Source organism: Cimex lectularius, unplaced genomic scaffold (genome assembly GCF_000648675.2).
Source record: "Cimex lectularius strain Harlan isolate CLEC.00 unplaced genomic scaffold, Clec_2.1 scaffold429, whole genome shotgun sequence".
NCBI lineage: Eukaryota > Metazoa > Arthropoda > Insecta > Hemiptera > Cimicidae > Cimex > Cimex lectularius.
In genome coordinates, this window is record NW_019393193.1 from 273 (window position 1) to 14745 (window position 14473).

Here is a 14473-nt window from a genome sequence, read left to right on the forward strand (position 1 = left end):
GTTCGAGGGGTGATGATGACGTTATATTTCACCCTCACCCCTCGCCATTCACGCTAATAAATACATGCACTCAGACAAAACATATAGACCCTCAACACATAAGACATACTATATACAATAAAAAAAACCCAAATTCCCCTAAAAAGCGGAACAGGAGACTGAAACTCGCTACCGTGTTCGAGAACTCTTCTTAAATCCGGCGGCATGCTTACACGCTCTCTGTATGGAGCCAAGACATGACATGTTTCCAGTATGTGGGACACATCGAGCAACCTTTCTCTGCATAAGGGGCACCTGCGCGGGCTTTGGCATTTATCTGATGTTAATGCTAATATTTCTGTGAATTCAATTTTTTTTTTTTTTTTTTGAAAACTCGTTAGAAGTACAAAACTAATACAGTGGAACCCCTCCATGATGAACAGGCAAGAAAGATTTGACAAGTTTTTGTCCTGGGTAACCATTCAGGAAGAGTTTAAATTTTTTAATATAATTCGAGCTGTAGTGCATAAATCATAATACTTTAAATATTTAAACGGGTCTTACAAAATAAATAAAAATATTTACATTAAACAAAACTGTGCTTGTCACTGCAAGGTAAAGGTCCTGGATTCCAGCTAGCAGCAACTAGCATCCTGAATTTTTAAAATCTTTAAAGATTAATAAATTTTTAAAGAAGAAACAGAATTTATTAAGATGAAACAGTTCATAAGAAACCCTAGGAAAAAAGGAAAAAGAAACTTCAAAGACCAGAACAATGTGTGTTTTTATTTTTTTATTTTTTTTTAAGCAACCGGTTGTTTAATGTGTTTAATAATTTGTTTAATTTGTGAGGAGTGGACATGATTGAGTTAGTTTAGAAAAAAACCTTTTTCATTGTTTTGTTTTGACCATCCCTTTATTGGCAGGCATAAAGAGAGGTGCTGCTTATGTCCATTCTAGAAGGGTGAATTACTCTGATGGGGGCTGATAGTAGTTTTTGTGACCAGTGTAGAAGGGTTTCATTATAGATGGTTTAAAATGTATTTAATTTCTATATTTTTTGCGATGGAATGCAAACATTGTCTGTTAAAAGGTGGTCGTTATAAAGGAAGGCTGTTAAAAAGACTATGCAACTTGCTGTGATTGACCTTTTATTTATTCACTATTTTGGAGTTTACATCGACAAAACCCTTGTAACTAAAAATCTTAAAAGTCATAAATGAACAGATAAACTACTCTTACAACCAATGTGGATGTATGGAACTGTGGGGTTCCAAAGATTCTAGTCACTCCAGTCCAAAACCTTTGAACAATTGCCTAAGCTCCCTACTTCATATCTAACCTTACAATCCCTAGCGAAGACAGTGAGTAGTGTCCAACAGGAGTGTAACTAATGGGTAATTTCTCATCTCTAGTGTAACAAAATTTAATGTAAGGACAAAAGAGGTGCTTGTAACATTCTAGGATGAGAAAAATGAGGATGAACTATAGCAAAAACTTTTTAAATGTTTTATTTTATATCTATGCGTTTAATTTCTTTATGGAGGCTGTTTGTGTCAGTGGGTGTACTATATAGTACATAATAAATATATTTTGATACTGTTAAATCGTATTTTTGTATAACAATATTATTATTTATTTAATTTTTCAGTGTTGCTGCATTAGTGCGTTAATTCAGTTACAACCATATCCAGTATTCTACAATCAACAATGGTATGAATACTTAATCTTTTTTAAATGAAACTTTAATGTGTATACTTGGAGTTTGTAAATTTCTGACTCTCTTAGGATCAAATGTTTAACCACTTTACATCAACATCCAATGGAAACAGATTTTCGCTGGATTTGGAAGATGGGATGAGACCACTTCTCACAGGTCAAACGTTTTTAGATCATTATCATGATGGAAAAACTGTGGTCATTCCGGATTCATTTTTACCACCCGGTTGGAGTAAACATGCATACAGGAATTTCGGCGCCTGGCTAACCTTTTTGCTCACGTAATCATCCATTTTATTAAATTCAATTTGTCATAGGTTTTTTTATATAAAGTTTGAGAATTTAATGTAAATATTTTACAGGCCGGATGGATACAGGATAGAAACCTACGATGAACTTGATAATTATTACTATGTCAAATTTCGTAAAACAAGGCCTACGACACTGGATTTTTCTCTTGATGAGGAACTGATTCCACAGCTTATTTACAGACAAGAGCACCTAATGCCAGTTGAACTTTTTCAATACTGGTTTGTCAATTTTTCAGTATTTCTTTTGCTTTCAGGTTTAAATTGATTAATAATTACTCCTAATTATTATACGATGTGTTGGCCTTTAAGTAATAACTTCCTGTCATTATTCAGTTGGACAGCACATCCTTTCTAGAAGCTTTTTGGGCTTATGATACAAAAATTCCAAGTCATGTAATCTTGTTATCATCATGTAACAATATTTTGCACAATTTTGTTAAAAACTTTCTCTTTGCACCCACATATTTTCTTAACTTCATGCAAAAACATTAAATTATGGATATGTAAAGTAACCTCAACCAAACATGTGTCTGTACCTAAACCTAATTCTAATCCTAATCCCAACTCTTTCTTGAACCTAAGCCTAACACTAATTCTAACCCACCCAAAACCTAACCTTCATCATAACCCCTTCCTTAAAGCTTACTTGTTCCTGATCCTGCCCTGTCCCTAACTCTAACTCTATGCTTACCCTAATTAAAATCGTGATACTCCCCTAAACCTAACCCTTATAACCGTCCTTAAACCTATACCTACCCCATCCCTAACTCTTAATCTAACCATCCCTAACCTTATCCTAACCATTTATTGAATGTAAACCTAACCATTCCTAACCTTAACCAAAATTTTTCTTGAACCTATTTCTAACCCACCCCTAAATTTAACCTTTATCATAAACTGTACTTAATCCTAACCCATTCCTAACCTAGTTGTAACCTGTTCTTAAAGCTAACCTGTTCCTGAACCTAAACCTGTCTCTAACCCTAACTCTTATCCAAATCCTAATTGTAATACGTCCATAGATTTAACCATTCTAACCAGACCTAAAGCCCGAATCAAACCTATCCCTAGCCCTTAATCTAACCGTCCCTGAAACTAACTTGTCCCTAACCTTAACCTAACAGTTTGTTTAACCTAAATAACCTGACCTTAATGCTAATCTTAATCATACTTTGTTCCTAGGCATAACCGTAATTCTAACCCTTCTCTAAACCTAACCCTAACCATAACTCTAATCATATCTCAAACTTTAATCCTAACTTTAGTTCTAATTTTAACACTAGCCTTAACCTAACAACCAATCTGGATTTTCTGATAACGCAAAATTGATGACCATGAACATTTGTGCATCCAACTAAAAACATGTCTGTATAAAAAATTGTTTCAAACAGAAGAAATGACTGATAGTATATTTTGTTCTGCACATTACACTATGCCATATTTTAGTAATGTAATAAGATAATTGTTAACGTTTGTTTGTTAAATTATACATCTTGGAGAAGAAATTTTTAAACAATTATTCTTCCGCTATTTCATTAAATTTCGAATTCAACAGTGCCCTTTTATTTTGTGTTGAATATTAAAGTAGATTCCCGCTAATCCGTATGTTCGTCTATAACCCGACCACATTCCAATTGGCAGATATTAATTTTTTTAGTTTGGAAAATATAGACTTAAGTGTGTTCCAGTTAAATTTAAATGATTTTAACATTTTCCCTCTCCAAACAACCTACTATTTTGCTGCATTTTTTCCCGAAATTGTGAGGTCTGAATGCATAAATAAATTCTTAACTGAAAACTGAAAATAAAAGTTTGGGCCTTTCCACCATTTTTTTAACCACCTTTCCCATTCTGTTTGGATTAACAGAATTATACTGTATTAAATTTAAAAAAAATTAACATTTGTGTGAAACATGACGTCTTAAATTACTCTTGTAATTCTAGGGAGATGCAGTACATCCCGACAGAAAAGGCAATGCTTATTTCAAATAGTCAAGACAGAAATGATGACGCATCGTGTTCACATTGGCCCATTTCTTATCCGAGTTCAGGCATATGCGGTAGTAAAATTAGACAGATTTAATTTTTGTTAATTAATTTTTTCAGTTAAATGACTTAGAAGAAGCTTTTTGATTATTTCAGGTGTGGAAAATGTCTCAAAGAATACATCTCCTTCTTGGGTTTGTCTTTCAACCATTTGTTTATTATTGTTTATTTATTACTTTGTTCTTTTCATGCCCATTTTAAAATTTGTTTTGAAGAAAAGCTGTGTGAATAATTTATAAAAAATGAAAAAGTTTATTTACAGGGAAAAGTACAAATAATCATTCGATACACAGTATAAACAGCACAGTCATTTGACATTTTCATATTGAGCAGTATGAATATAGTCGAAGTCTAAAACTTAATAATGAAGAATAACATTTTAAAGAACTTTTTGTTCCTTAGAAAAGGATAAATGAAATATACAAAGGAATTTATTGTTGAGATTTCAAAGTATTGCCTATCTCATTTGTTTTGCTGCTCAAAAAATTAACACAAATGTAATTAATTAAAGCTTGTCATTGGTTTTGTTAATGATCATTTTGATTACCAGAATGGATAATTTTTAATTTAAACAATTCTATTTTGTCATACTCTTAGTCGGCAGATTTCTTCGTACAGTAGTTGTGAAGTAATTAATACAACAGGGAACATTTTCAGCATGCCAATGACAACAAAATTAATTTCCCTTATCCAGCTCTCTTAGTTATAATTTGAGCAATTAGTTTTTGTAGGTTTCATGCTGATATTCCTCTCATATCAAACTCATATCAAATAATGTCTGGGTTTTTATCTCGTTGATTAAGAATTGCACTTAAAAATTTTGTCTATTTCTTAATGGGTGTATTTTGAGGCAGAATTGATCATGCCATTTGTAGGAATATGTTTAATAAAACAGGTGGTATCACAAAAAAAATTAATAAAAAAAAATTAACTGGAAACCGACAATCGCTTAGCAACGGGACTACGGATTTAGCTAATTTAATGATTGCTTGCTTTTAAATTTTATTGAATAAAATATTGGATTAGAAAGTATTTGCAGGATATACAAGACGAAGTGGATCCCTACACGCTGACAGGCAACATTCTCGAGTCTGACTCAGACGAATTTCCGAGTTCCGATTCTGAAGAAATATTTGCAACACAGCGTGAACCGGAACGACCAGTCCTAAAGACGATAGACGAAAATCAAAATCCTTCAAACATGGATTTGAATGGGAAATCCACAATGCCAAAATCGCCAAAGTTTGCTCGCGCTGCCAGCGTCCGATTGAAGGATTCCGTGGTGAAAAATAGCCCAGAAACGATGAAGGAAATCAATAAAATGTATCAATTTATGGGAAACACAAGAAATATTCCAAAAGAAATTTATTGTCCATTATCGTGAGTAATGAGAATAATGATATGCACTTAACAATTAAAGTGATACTGGTTTATTCTAATCCTTGGGAATTATTTCTTTTAGGATAGACGCATCTCGCAAAGGGTAAATATCACCTTTCCAATTTTGCATCTTCCTACTTACTACTAACCAATATTTTTTATTTATTGGAGTGCACTAAAAAAAAAAAAAAAAAATCAGTGTAAACTACCTAAATATTGTTATTAAAAAATCTTAATAGGGACATATGTTTCTATAAATCGCGTAAATTATGCCCTCTGTTTTACCAACAGTATTAGAAACTATTGTAAATACTCACAAGCTTAACCTGATCAACTGGAAGTAGCTACAGACATGGGATCACTGATTTTAATTAGCTTTTTTAAAAGTAATACTAGGTTAAAAAACATTAGACACGTCGGAGCGCTCTTGCCAATGTGCCCTAGGGTTGAGAAAAATATTTTCTTAAAACACATATTTTCTACCTTTGTTGTGCATGTATTTCAAGGTTATTTAATATAAAAAAGTAAAAGCTCAGCCATAAATTATTGCATTACATTCTAGTATGTAGCCATAATATGTGTATCACAGATATAGAAGTAGGCACTCTGTATGTATATTGCCCTCCAAACAACCCAATATCTTCAAACGAATTTGTTTCATTTTTCCATTCCCTTAGTCCTCTGTACCTGGAATCTTCTCAGCATCATTCATTCCTTACTGGCCAACCGTGATGATTTTCATCTCGTGGGCAGCACATCTCTACCACGAAATCCTTAACTTTACAGATATTTCAGATCATAGTCCTGTTACATCAGTTCCAAAAGTTATCTTACATAAGGCCCAGTTGATTGAAAGTTAGTTGTCTGCTGGTGAACAAAAACTAGACTTGATACCAAAACTGATGAAGGTACGAACTTGACCTACACATAACCAATACATAACACGACAGATCATACTGGAGCGCCACGCAAGAGCCAAGTAGCACTCATTATCTATCTGATGCCCATACAACCGACCAACTCACTTCTAAGAATTAAACTACAAACGTACAAACTCGACCTACACATAACCAATACATAACACGACAGATCATACTGGAGCGCCACGCAAGAGCCAAGTAGCACTCATTATCTATCTGATGCCCATACAACCGACCAACTCACTTCTAAGAAATAAACTACAAACCTTGATACAACAATGATTCCAATACTACACACGTTCACTGACTACTGAGAACAAATCTCTTTGGACAACACAGAATCCTATCCTATCAAACCATTCCTTCTCTTTGCTGAGATTAGGACTCTTGGGCTAGATCCAAGAAAAAGCTCCCATCCTGACCTGAATGATCAAACTTCAATATAACCATAGAGCAGGACCTGATATATCTTCTACTTCACCTTCACCATATACACCCAATGAAATATGCCATACCATTAAAGAATGTATCGGGTTAATGCAAGAATTGTTCCTACCTAAAAACTACTTTTCCTTACCTATATATACAATTCTGTCCTTAGAACTACATATACAAATCCAATGAAAATTTTCTTTCATCGGGATGATTGTAAAGTCTGAAAAACCTCAAACCTGAAAAAAACTTTCAAAAAACTTCTTTCATTCTTGTAACCTTATTCCTGACCACCAGTTTGGGTCCAGACATTCTGATTCCACTATTCAACAATGTCATCTTGTAGACACTAAAGGTGCTTTTAGTTGTGAAGTATGACTTAGATTACGACTAAGATAGTCTTTTCCTGTGTAGTTAACTTTGAAATTTTTCAGTTTTGATTGGAAGGACTCCACAGTTTAATTCTATCCAAATTGGTCGTGGTAATGTCTTGTTAATTAAGTCAAAAAAGACTTCAGTCCTAAGTCTTCGTAATTGTCAAAGTCTTGTGTGAGGATTTCATGCCAGGCTGCTGCCTAGGCTTAACTATCAGACTTAAATGGAAGTTTGTAGCGCCTTGTTGCACATTGGAGCTCCTAAAAGCATGTTTTAAAACGCATAAATTTATTGATTGGCTTTGAATCTACTTTATTGTCCGTAACAAATGTTTCTAACTCTCTAACATTTCTGACTGTTAAGACAGTTGATTTTTTTTAATTAACTAGTTTAATAACTTTAAATTTAACACTGAAAATTAGCCTTAAGTAATATTTAAGCACGGTAGAATTGTTTAAAATGTTAGAAACATCGAGGATTTTATGCGTATCATTTTTTTATAGCAACCAATCGTACAAATCGGCATATAAGGCTCATACTAGTATGGCTAGTACTGCTAAAACGGCTAACATGGCTAGTACGTCTAATAAACCATGGTTGAAACTTCCACCGGCATACCAAGAGTCCTCGTACCAAAATGATCAAATGAACAACAGTAAGATATTTTTAAATAATTTAATCTGAATAATATAGTGTAGTGAAATTGGCATGCAATAAATTATTAGCAAATAAATATATAATGCACAAAAAATATTTATTAGTCCATTGAGTGAGGTGACAAAAAAAACGCTCTAATTCCAACTGAAATAATCAAAAAGGTTTCTTATTTCTTCTTAGTATGAATTTTCTATTTTTGCGTGATTGTTAATACATTCATTTAGTTGGAAAGTATGTGTATTTCTTTAAATTGAGATATGTTTTTAGATAATATGACGAAGTTGTCCGACTTGATTGAAAAGGTTTTCATATGCTCATGTGGCCAGGAGTCGTGCCATAGCTGGGAGCCATCTATTCAGGTGATATAAAAAAATCATTTACCCATTTTTTAACACTTAATTTTCTTTTCGCCACAGTGTGGGAAGTGTCTCACATGGCAGCACATCGATTGTATGGCGGAAGAAGGCTTGGCTGTGGACAATGATTACATGTGTTTTATATGCGCCAAGAATGACCAGCAAGATTCCGACAATAGTTCACCGGACGAAAAAAGTCTTAATTCTTCAAAGTGAGCTTTTTTTCACAAACAAATTGCTCCAGTTTGCACTGAAATGTTTAATTTTTTGTACAGAGAGGCGAAGTTTGTTTACCAGCCGCGTAAGTCGATAAATGAAACAATTCGCGACGAACATCAGAGTTGCCTGGCTGAAGTAAAAGATGTCATTCAAGAGGCTGAAGAAATAAGACAAAAACTCTCGCACTTACGACAAATGGTTACAATGTATGAGTAAGTAATTTCCGTATGTAAAATGGTACAGTAAAAAGAATACTAAAACTTAGTAAACTGGGCACGTTTTATGACATTTTTATTTGTTAAAGGTAAGTAACTTTGTAATCCAGAGTATTCATGAGTAAAAAAGTGGTCGACTTTAAACAGAAATTTGTAATCAACTGTGGTTATCTCGATGTATTTCAGTATTAAAATTTTATATTAAAACTTAGATGCTAGTTTTGAAAGAAAAGAAAATACTCAGTTCCTTTGTCAAACTTTTGAGGATTATATACTCTTATCAAAAATAAAGAAAATTTGGTGCGGTCAGTTAACTGGATCATCCAAGAAGCTTTCTACGTCCACAGCATGGTTGCACCCAAAAAATCAACTGCAGAAGAAGGATCATCCGGAACAGAAGCCATAAGTTGACACAAGGCACTTACTTTTGAGCCAAAACTCGCGTATGTGGCCATCACGTAGAAAAAAGTTGCTCAATGTGTCCCACTAGGTTGAAACACGTCATTGTAGGAATGCCACCCTCCAGATCTTACTACTGTGACCTGTTGGTGCTGAAAGAGCAATAAAGAAGATGGTGAAGAAAAGGAGGCAGCAGTAAAACTGGATTTACCGAGTTTTTTGTGTCAAGAAGTCAGATTAGGTCACCTCCAGAGTCTAAACCACAGGAGAAGGATCGTCTTTATACACAGAGAGCAAGTAAGAACTCTACCTCCAAGACCTTCCTATCGCAATCTAATCTGCAGATGCTAACAAGCCATAAGAAAGATGGTAAAGAAGAGGAAAAGGAAAAAAGAAAATATCAGTGAACTTGACTATCTGAGAAGCCCCGAAAGAGTCAACTGCAGAAGAAGGATCATCCTAACCCCGACTCATAACCGGCCTTATGCTGTTAACACAGGCCTAAACCTACTATGTATCATACTTGATTGAAGGGTGCCTTCCTTGGCTCCGTATAGAAAAAGTGTAGGAACACCAGCTAATATGAGAATTGTGCTTGATCACGGCAGCACTATTCACTATTTTTGTAGAAAACAGTGTATATAATAGTAATAAATATCTTATTTTACGTTTCTTTTTTGTATATTGAGAGTGAATGTATTCATTAGTCCGGGATGAAGGGAATATATTCCTTGAAATCTAGACAAAGGTACTGGTTTCTTTTCTTTCAAATTGGCCCTGTCCTCCTAGTTTTAAGTGAATATTTATAAAGACGATTGAATTTAATCGTTCTAACCAGTTAGAAAAATGTGTAAACATTGTGAACCTCACTGTGAACGTTAATCTTAGGGAAACGGCGTTCCCAAATGAACTATTAGGTCTTTCTTGGAGCAACGCCAAAAATCAAAAAGCTTGGAAACGTCTGATTACTCTAAAACAACATTATGATCGTGAGTAACATCAATTATTTAATGTACTGCCAAAATAAAAGTTCCATATGTAAATTTGTTTTTCCAGTCACCTACCAGCCAGAGAACCTCACTGCGTACCCAAATTATATCAAGCATAATCTTCTTGATTATATTGAAGAACGCAAAAAAGAGATAGTGAATGAAGCCATGGATCTAAAATATGATCTTGATGGTAATTACTAACATTATAAATTATATTTTTCGCCTAACTCCCTTTATAAATGCAAATGTAACCTACTGATAATTTTTTACTTTTTGCTTGATGGGTTGATAATATGTACAATAGTTTATATTAGAGGTATAAAGGACTGAGGTGGCAAAGTGCTTAAGGCGCCCAACTTGTATTTGCCATGCTAGAAGTCATGGGTTCAGATCCCAGCATAGCCCATGGTTTTTTAATTGAAAATAGTATGAAAAATTTATTGTAAAGTAGTCTGATCCTTCGTCTGCTCCACCCAATTGCTGGTTGGTAAGCTCTCATGAAAGAGAGAAATTACTTACTTTTACTTTATATTGGAGGCATTGGAAAAGCTTTGGAATTTATCTAACCACATTAATTCCATTTTGAAATGCCTCTGCTTCTTAGACTCTTTTTTATTAGTTTATTAGAAATTTTGTTTATTAAATGTAAAATAAAACAAACATGAGAGTGATGATGATTTTTTGTTATTAACATGCATTAATTGATGGCACAATGGTTCAAAAGTGAAGGTCTAGGAGGTAGAATAACATTGCATTCTCTCATGTAGAAATGTGTGGTGATTAGTGAATGTTAGTCGATGATTATTTGGAAATCGTGAGATGCGGTCTGGTGTGATGTAGGTTTCAGAAAAACATTTTCTTTATCGTGCCAGCGTTTCGATCTTTACTGAGATCATCTTCAGGGCCTGGGATTTACAAACATTGTTTAAATTTAACAAATACATGCAGGATGTGGAAAAAAGTGAATTTATACAATGCAAAAAAAATATATTTTTTTGTATTCAATCAAAGTATTTCTACTGACTCAAAGTGTTTGTTTTCTGCGTAAGAATAAAAAATATATTTTTTTTTGCATTGTATAAATTCACTTTTTTCCACATCTTACATGTATTTGTTAAATTTAAACAATGTATGTAAATCCCAGGCCCTGAAGATGATCTCTATAAAGATCGAAACATTGGCACTATAAAGAAAATGTTTTTCTGAAACCTACGTCACACCAGATCGCATCTCACGATTTCCAAATAATCATTGCATTTTCTGTCAATTCAACATTTTGTTTTTAACATCAAATTATCCTTTTTTAATTTCAAATTAACCTTTTTAAAATACAAATTAAACTTTTTTTATATCAAATTAACCTTTCATTAAAACACTAAAAAAACTTAGGGAGGTGGTATGAAATACAAGCATGAAAAGTAAAATTCTTTTATTTTATTTTATTTTTTTAATATAAAATAATTCTGTCATGCTAAGAAGAAATGCCATTAATTTGAAATTAAAAAAGGTTAGTTAAAACTACACTTACATCGCTTGATTAGCTTGTTAAATGATCTCATTTTCTACTTAATCAGTGTCTTTTATATCAACAAAATTAACAACATTGGGGATCAATCAAGAGGACAAAACTGACATTTCGACATCCAAGTTGGTTGGATAATTAATTTCATAAAATCAGATCTAATGTCATCAATTTTGTTTCCTTTTCATTCTAGAATTCAACCAGTTCACAGTCAATTTCACATGATAAATTCTCAAGGAAAATCTGAATGGGTCGGCAGACGCTGTCACATTTGTCCTGCGATGGGACAGAATGGGGATTAACTATTAGGGCAGTCTTTTCCAACTTCTTTTCAAAAAATAAATAAAAACTAAAGTATGGGCCCTTTCAATTCCAGTCACATCGTCTAACCTGAAATGTATTATGTATGCATGCTAATTCTCTGATGAGAAGTTTGAGTCAGCAAACTTATTCTGTACTAATATAAGTAAATCAAAAGTACTGTAATTATCATTCGAGGCTAACTTTTTATAAAAATTTAAGTACAGGGTCTCGATAGAAAAAAAGGTTTCATTAGCATTATGAAGTATTTTTCTATAATTTTCTTCAAATTAGAAAAGTACTTTTTTTTAAGTTACATCTTTTATCACAAATTGTTTATAAATGGCTTGATGAACACCACTTTTCTCTGTCCCTTAGGTTTTGAACCTTACGAAGGAGAAGATTTCACCCGTCTTCGGGAATGCAGTCAGAAAATTATTTCACGGTTGAAAGAACATTTGGAGGCCTTAAAAAATGCTTGTGATTTATAAAACTAATAAAAAGTCCTCCCTGATTAATTAGAAAATTTAGCTGTTCATTTTTTTTTCTAGTTTTAATTTACTATCATTTGTTAATTACCATTAATATTATTTTTGTGACTAGTTTTTTTAATTATTGTTTACAATACATGCCTTAATAATTTATGTATTTAAATGAAATAATTATGTATTCAGCAAATTTCATTTTTTAAATAGCATGATGTATAAATGTACTTGGCGTATCTCTTGCCAATTGGATATTCATTTAATTTTGATTAGTTTGCTAGCTATTTTATGCAGTTATTCCATCCATTTTTAATAAAGTGTTTGTTATATTTCTAATTGAAATAGTTCATACCTAAGCCAATTCAGATAACCCTGAAAACAACAATGAAGAGATTATTCTACAAGGTAACCAGAAATATTCGTGTGGTTTTTCATTTGTTATTGTTTAATACCATTAATAAACATTTCTATTTACAAAAGAGGGATAGATATTTACATCACTTAAATACCAAGAGGATAATGCCGTCCATTCATAAAGTGTCTTGAACAGTTCATTGTAAATTATAATTAATTTTCTTTCTCATGGTGACATTTGTGCATGCTTATTGTATGATTTAAGCATCGTACGAGGTTGGCCCAGGTGACTCGTAAAATTGGCATTGCATTCAGTGATGAAAATGATGAAGTGAGTGCCAAAAAATAGTTCAAAAATTTTGTTTCTGTGAATGGGAGGGGGGTTGAAAATGATGGTCTGGTAGACCCGTCTTAAATGAGAATCGAAGGAAGCTATAAAACTTGATTAGAGTTGTACATTTCAGGAGCTCACCAGAGTGTTCAAACGTAAGGGATGAAATCATTCGCTCTGCTTAGATCGATTTGGGAAGATGTGAACGGTGAGCAAATGGGTTCTTAAAAGTAGTCCAAGATAAGTCGTAAACATTTGCCTCACATGGCACAAAGTAGACATTTTTGGACTGGTTTGTAACATGCAACAAAAAATAGATTCTGTACAGTAACACCAGGAGGTTGTACCACTGGCTGTCACCAAATGACCCTGTCCTATTGACACAAAAATTATATAATCACTGACAAAAGAATACGCTTTGTGTTTAGTGGAGTATGCAGGCATTGTGCACTGTGGACTCAGATGGCCAGTCCATCAATGCAGAATTCTACTCAAGCCAACTGCAACGATTATCTCTTGATGGTCGAGAAACAACCTCTCCCATGAACAGGAGAGGTGTAATTTTCTACCGGGCAACATGAGACATATCAACCAGAGGTGATAACGAAACTTGGTTGGGAAGTCCTACAAATGAACAATCCAGATCTGACTTGGGGATCTTTTTACATGGAGGCATTACTCCTTTCCATAGCAATGGACAACATTATGCACAATCGGGGGCTTGATAATCTCCAACAGCTGAAAAATGAGCTGAATTTATTTTTTTTAGTCTGGAGACCCAAACTTTCATACAAAGGACATTACTGAGCTAGTAACGCGGGAGTAAATTATAAATGCCGAAGGAGGCTGTTTTCTTGAATAAAATATTTCTAAAATAATTTCAATTGAGACTAATATTAAATCTTTAAACCTGCATGAACTTTTCAGGTGTTGTGCCCTATGCATTGTTTCCATTTTCTGGTAAGTTGAAGCCCTCCAATCTGTTTTCAGACATAAGTTTGTAATTTTTAGAGATGGATAGACCAATTCCTTAAAAAATAAAATAAAGGTAAAGAGGTATTTGTCTAATTTGATCATTTATTTAAAGGAAATGGGTGCTAATTCAAACTAATAGCAAATATTTTTCCCAAAATACCATTCTTTCATGTTTTAACATTTGATAGGTGTTTTAATGTAATGTATAATTACCTAATTAAATAATTTAGTAATAAAATAATCTGTAAAACCCATTTTATACAATATATGAGATAGAATAAGACTCCTGCTAGCAAAAAAAGCAAGCTTTAGATGCAAAAAATTAAAGAAAAATTTCAATTTTTTCGTAGTGTTGGTATGGAATGATTTTGGGTTTTTATTTCAAAATAATAGCAAATGCATGTCACAAAATACCATTCTTTCAATTTTAATTTTATATACATTTACCTAATTAATTAATTTACTAATAAAATAATTCGTAAAAACTATTTTGTACAATATCTTAG

The 14473-nt window shown here is 33.2% G+C and overlaps 1 protein-coding gene across 1 annotated transcript; it reads left to right on the forward strand.

Annotated features, from left to right (window-relative positions):
- Nucleotides 1-1622: 1622 nt before the first annotated feature.
- LOC106671603 lies at nucleotides 1623-12628 on the forward strand. The gene is made up of 14 exons (XM_014402518.2): nucleotides 1623-1692; nucleotides 1768-1979; nucleotides 2061-2228; nucleotides 3954-4069; nucleotides 4152-4189; nucleotides 5095-5435; nucleotides 5518-5538; nucleotides 7666-7817; nucleotides 8087-8178; nucleotides 8236-8387; nucleotides 8451-8606; nucleotides 9897-9997; nucleotides 10065-10190; nucleotides 12201-12628. Exons 1-14 carry the CDS (start codon nucleotides 1690-1692, stop codon nucleotides 12311-12313), a joined length of 1791 nt encoding a protein of 596 aa, XP_014258004.1. The 5' UTR covers nucleotides 1623-1689; the 3' UTR covers nucleotides 12314-12628.
- The last annotated feature ends 1845 nt before the right edge of the window (nucleotides 12629-14473 follow it).

What these genes read in the sequence shown, in the direction of transcription:
- LOC106671603 (XM_014402518.2), top strand. An exon ending in ATAGACGCATCTCGCAAAGG is followed by an intron (nt 5,539 to 7,665) that starts GTAAATATCACC and finishes ATTTTTTTATAG; the next exon opens with CAACCAATCGTACAAATCGG. An exon ending in TCTAAAATATGATCTTGATG is followed by an intron (nt 10,191 to 12,200) that starts GTAATTACTAAC and finishes TCTGTCCCTTAG; the next exon opens with GTTTTGAACCTTACGAAGGA.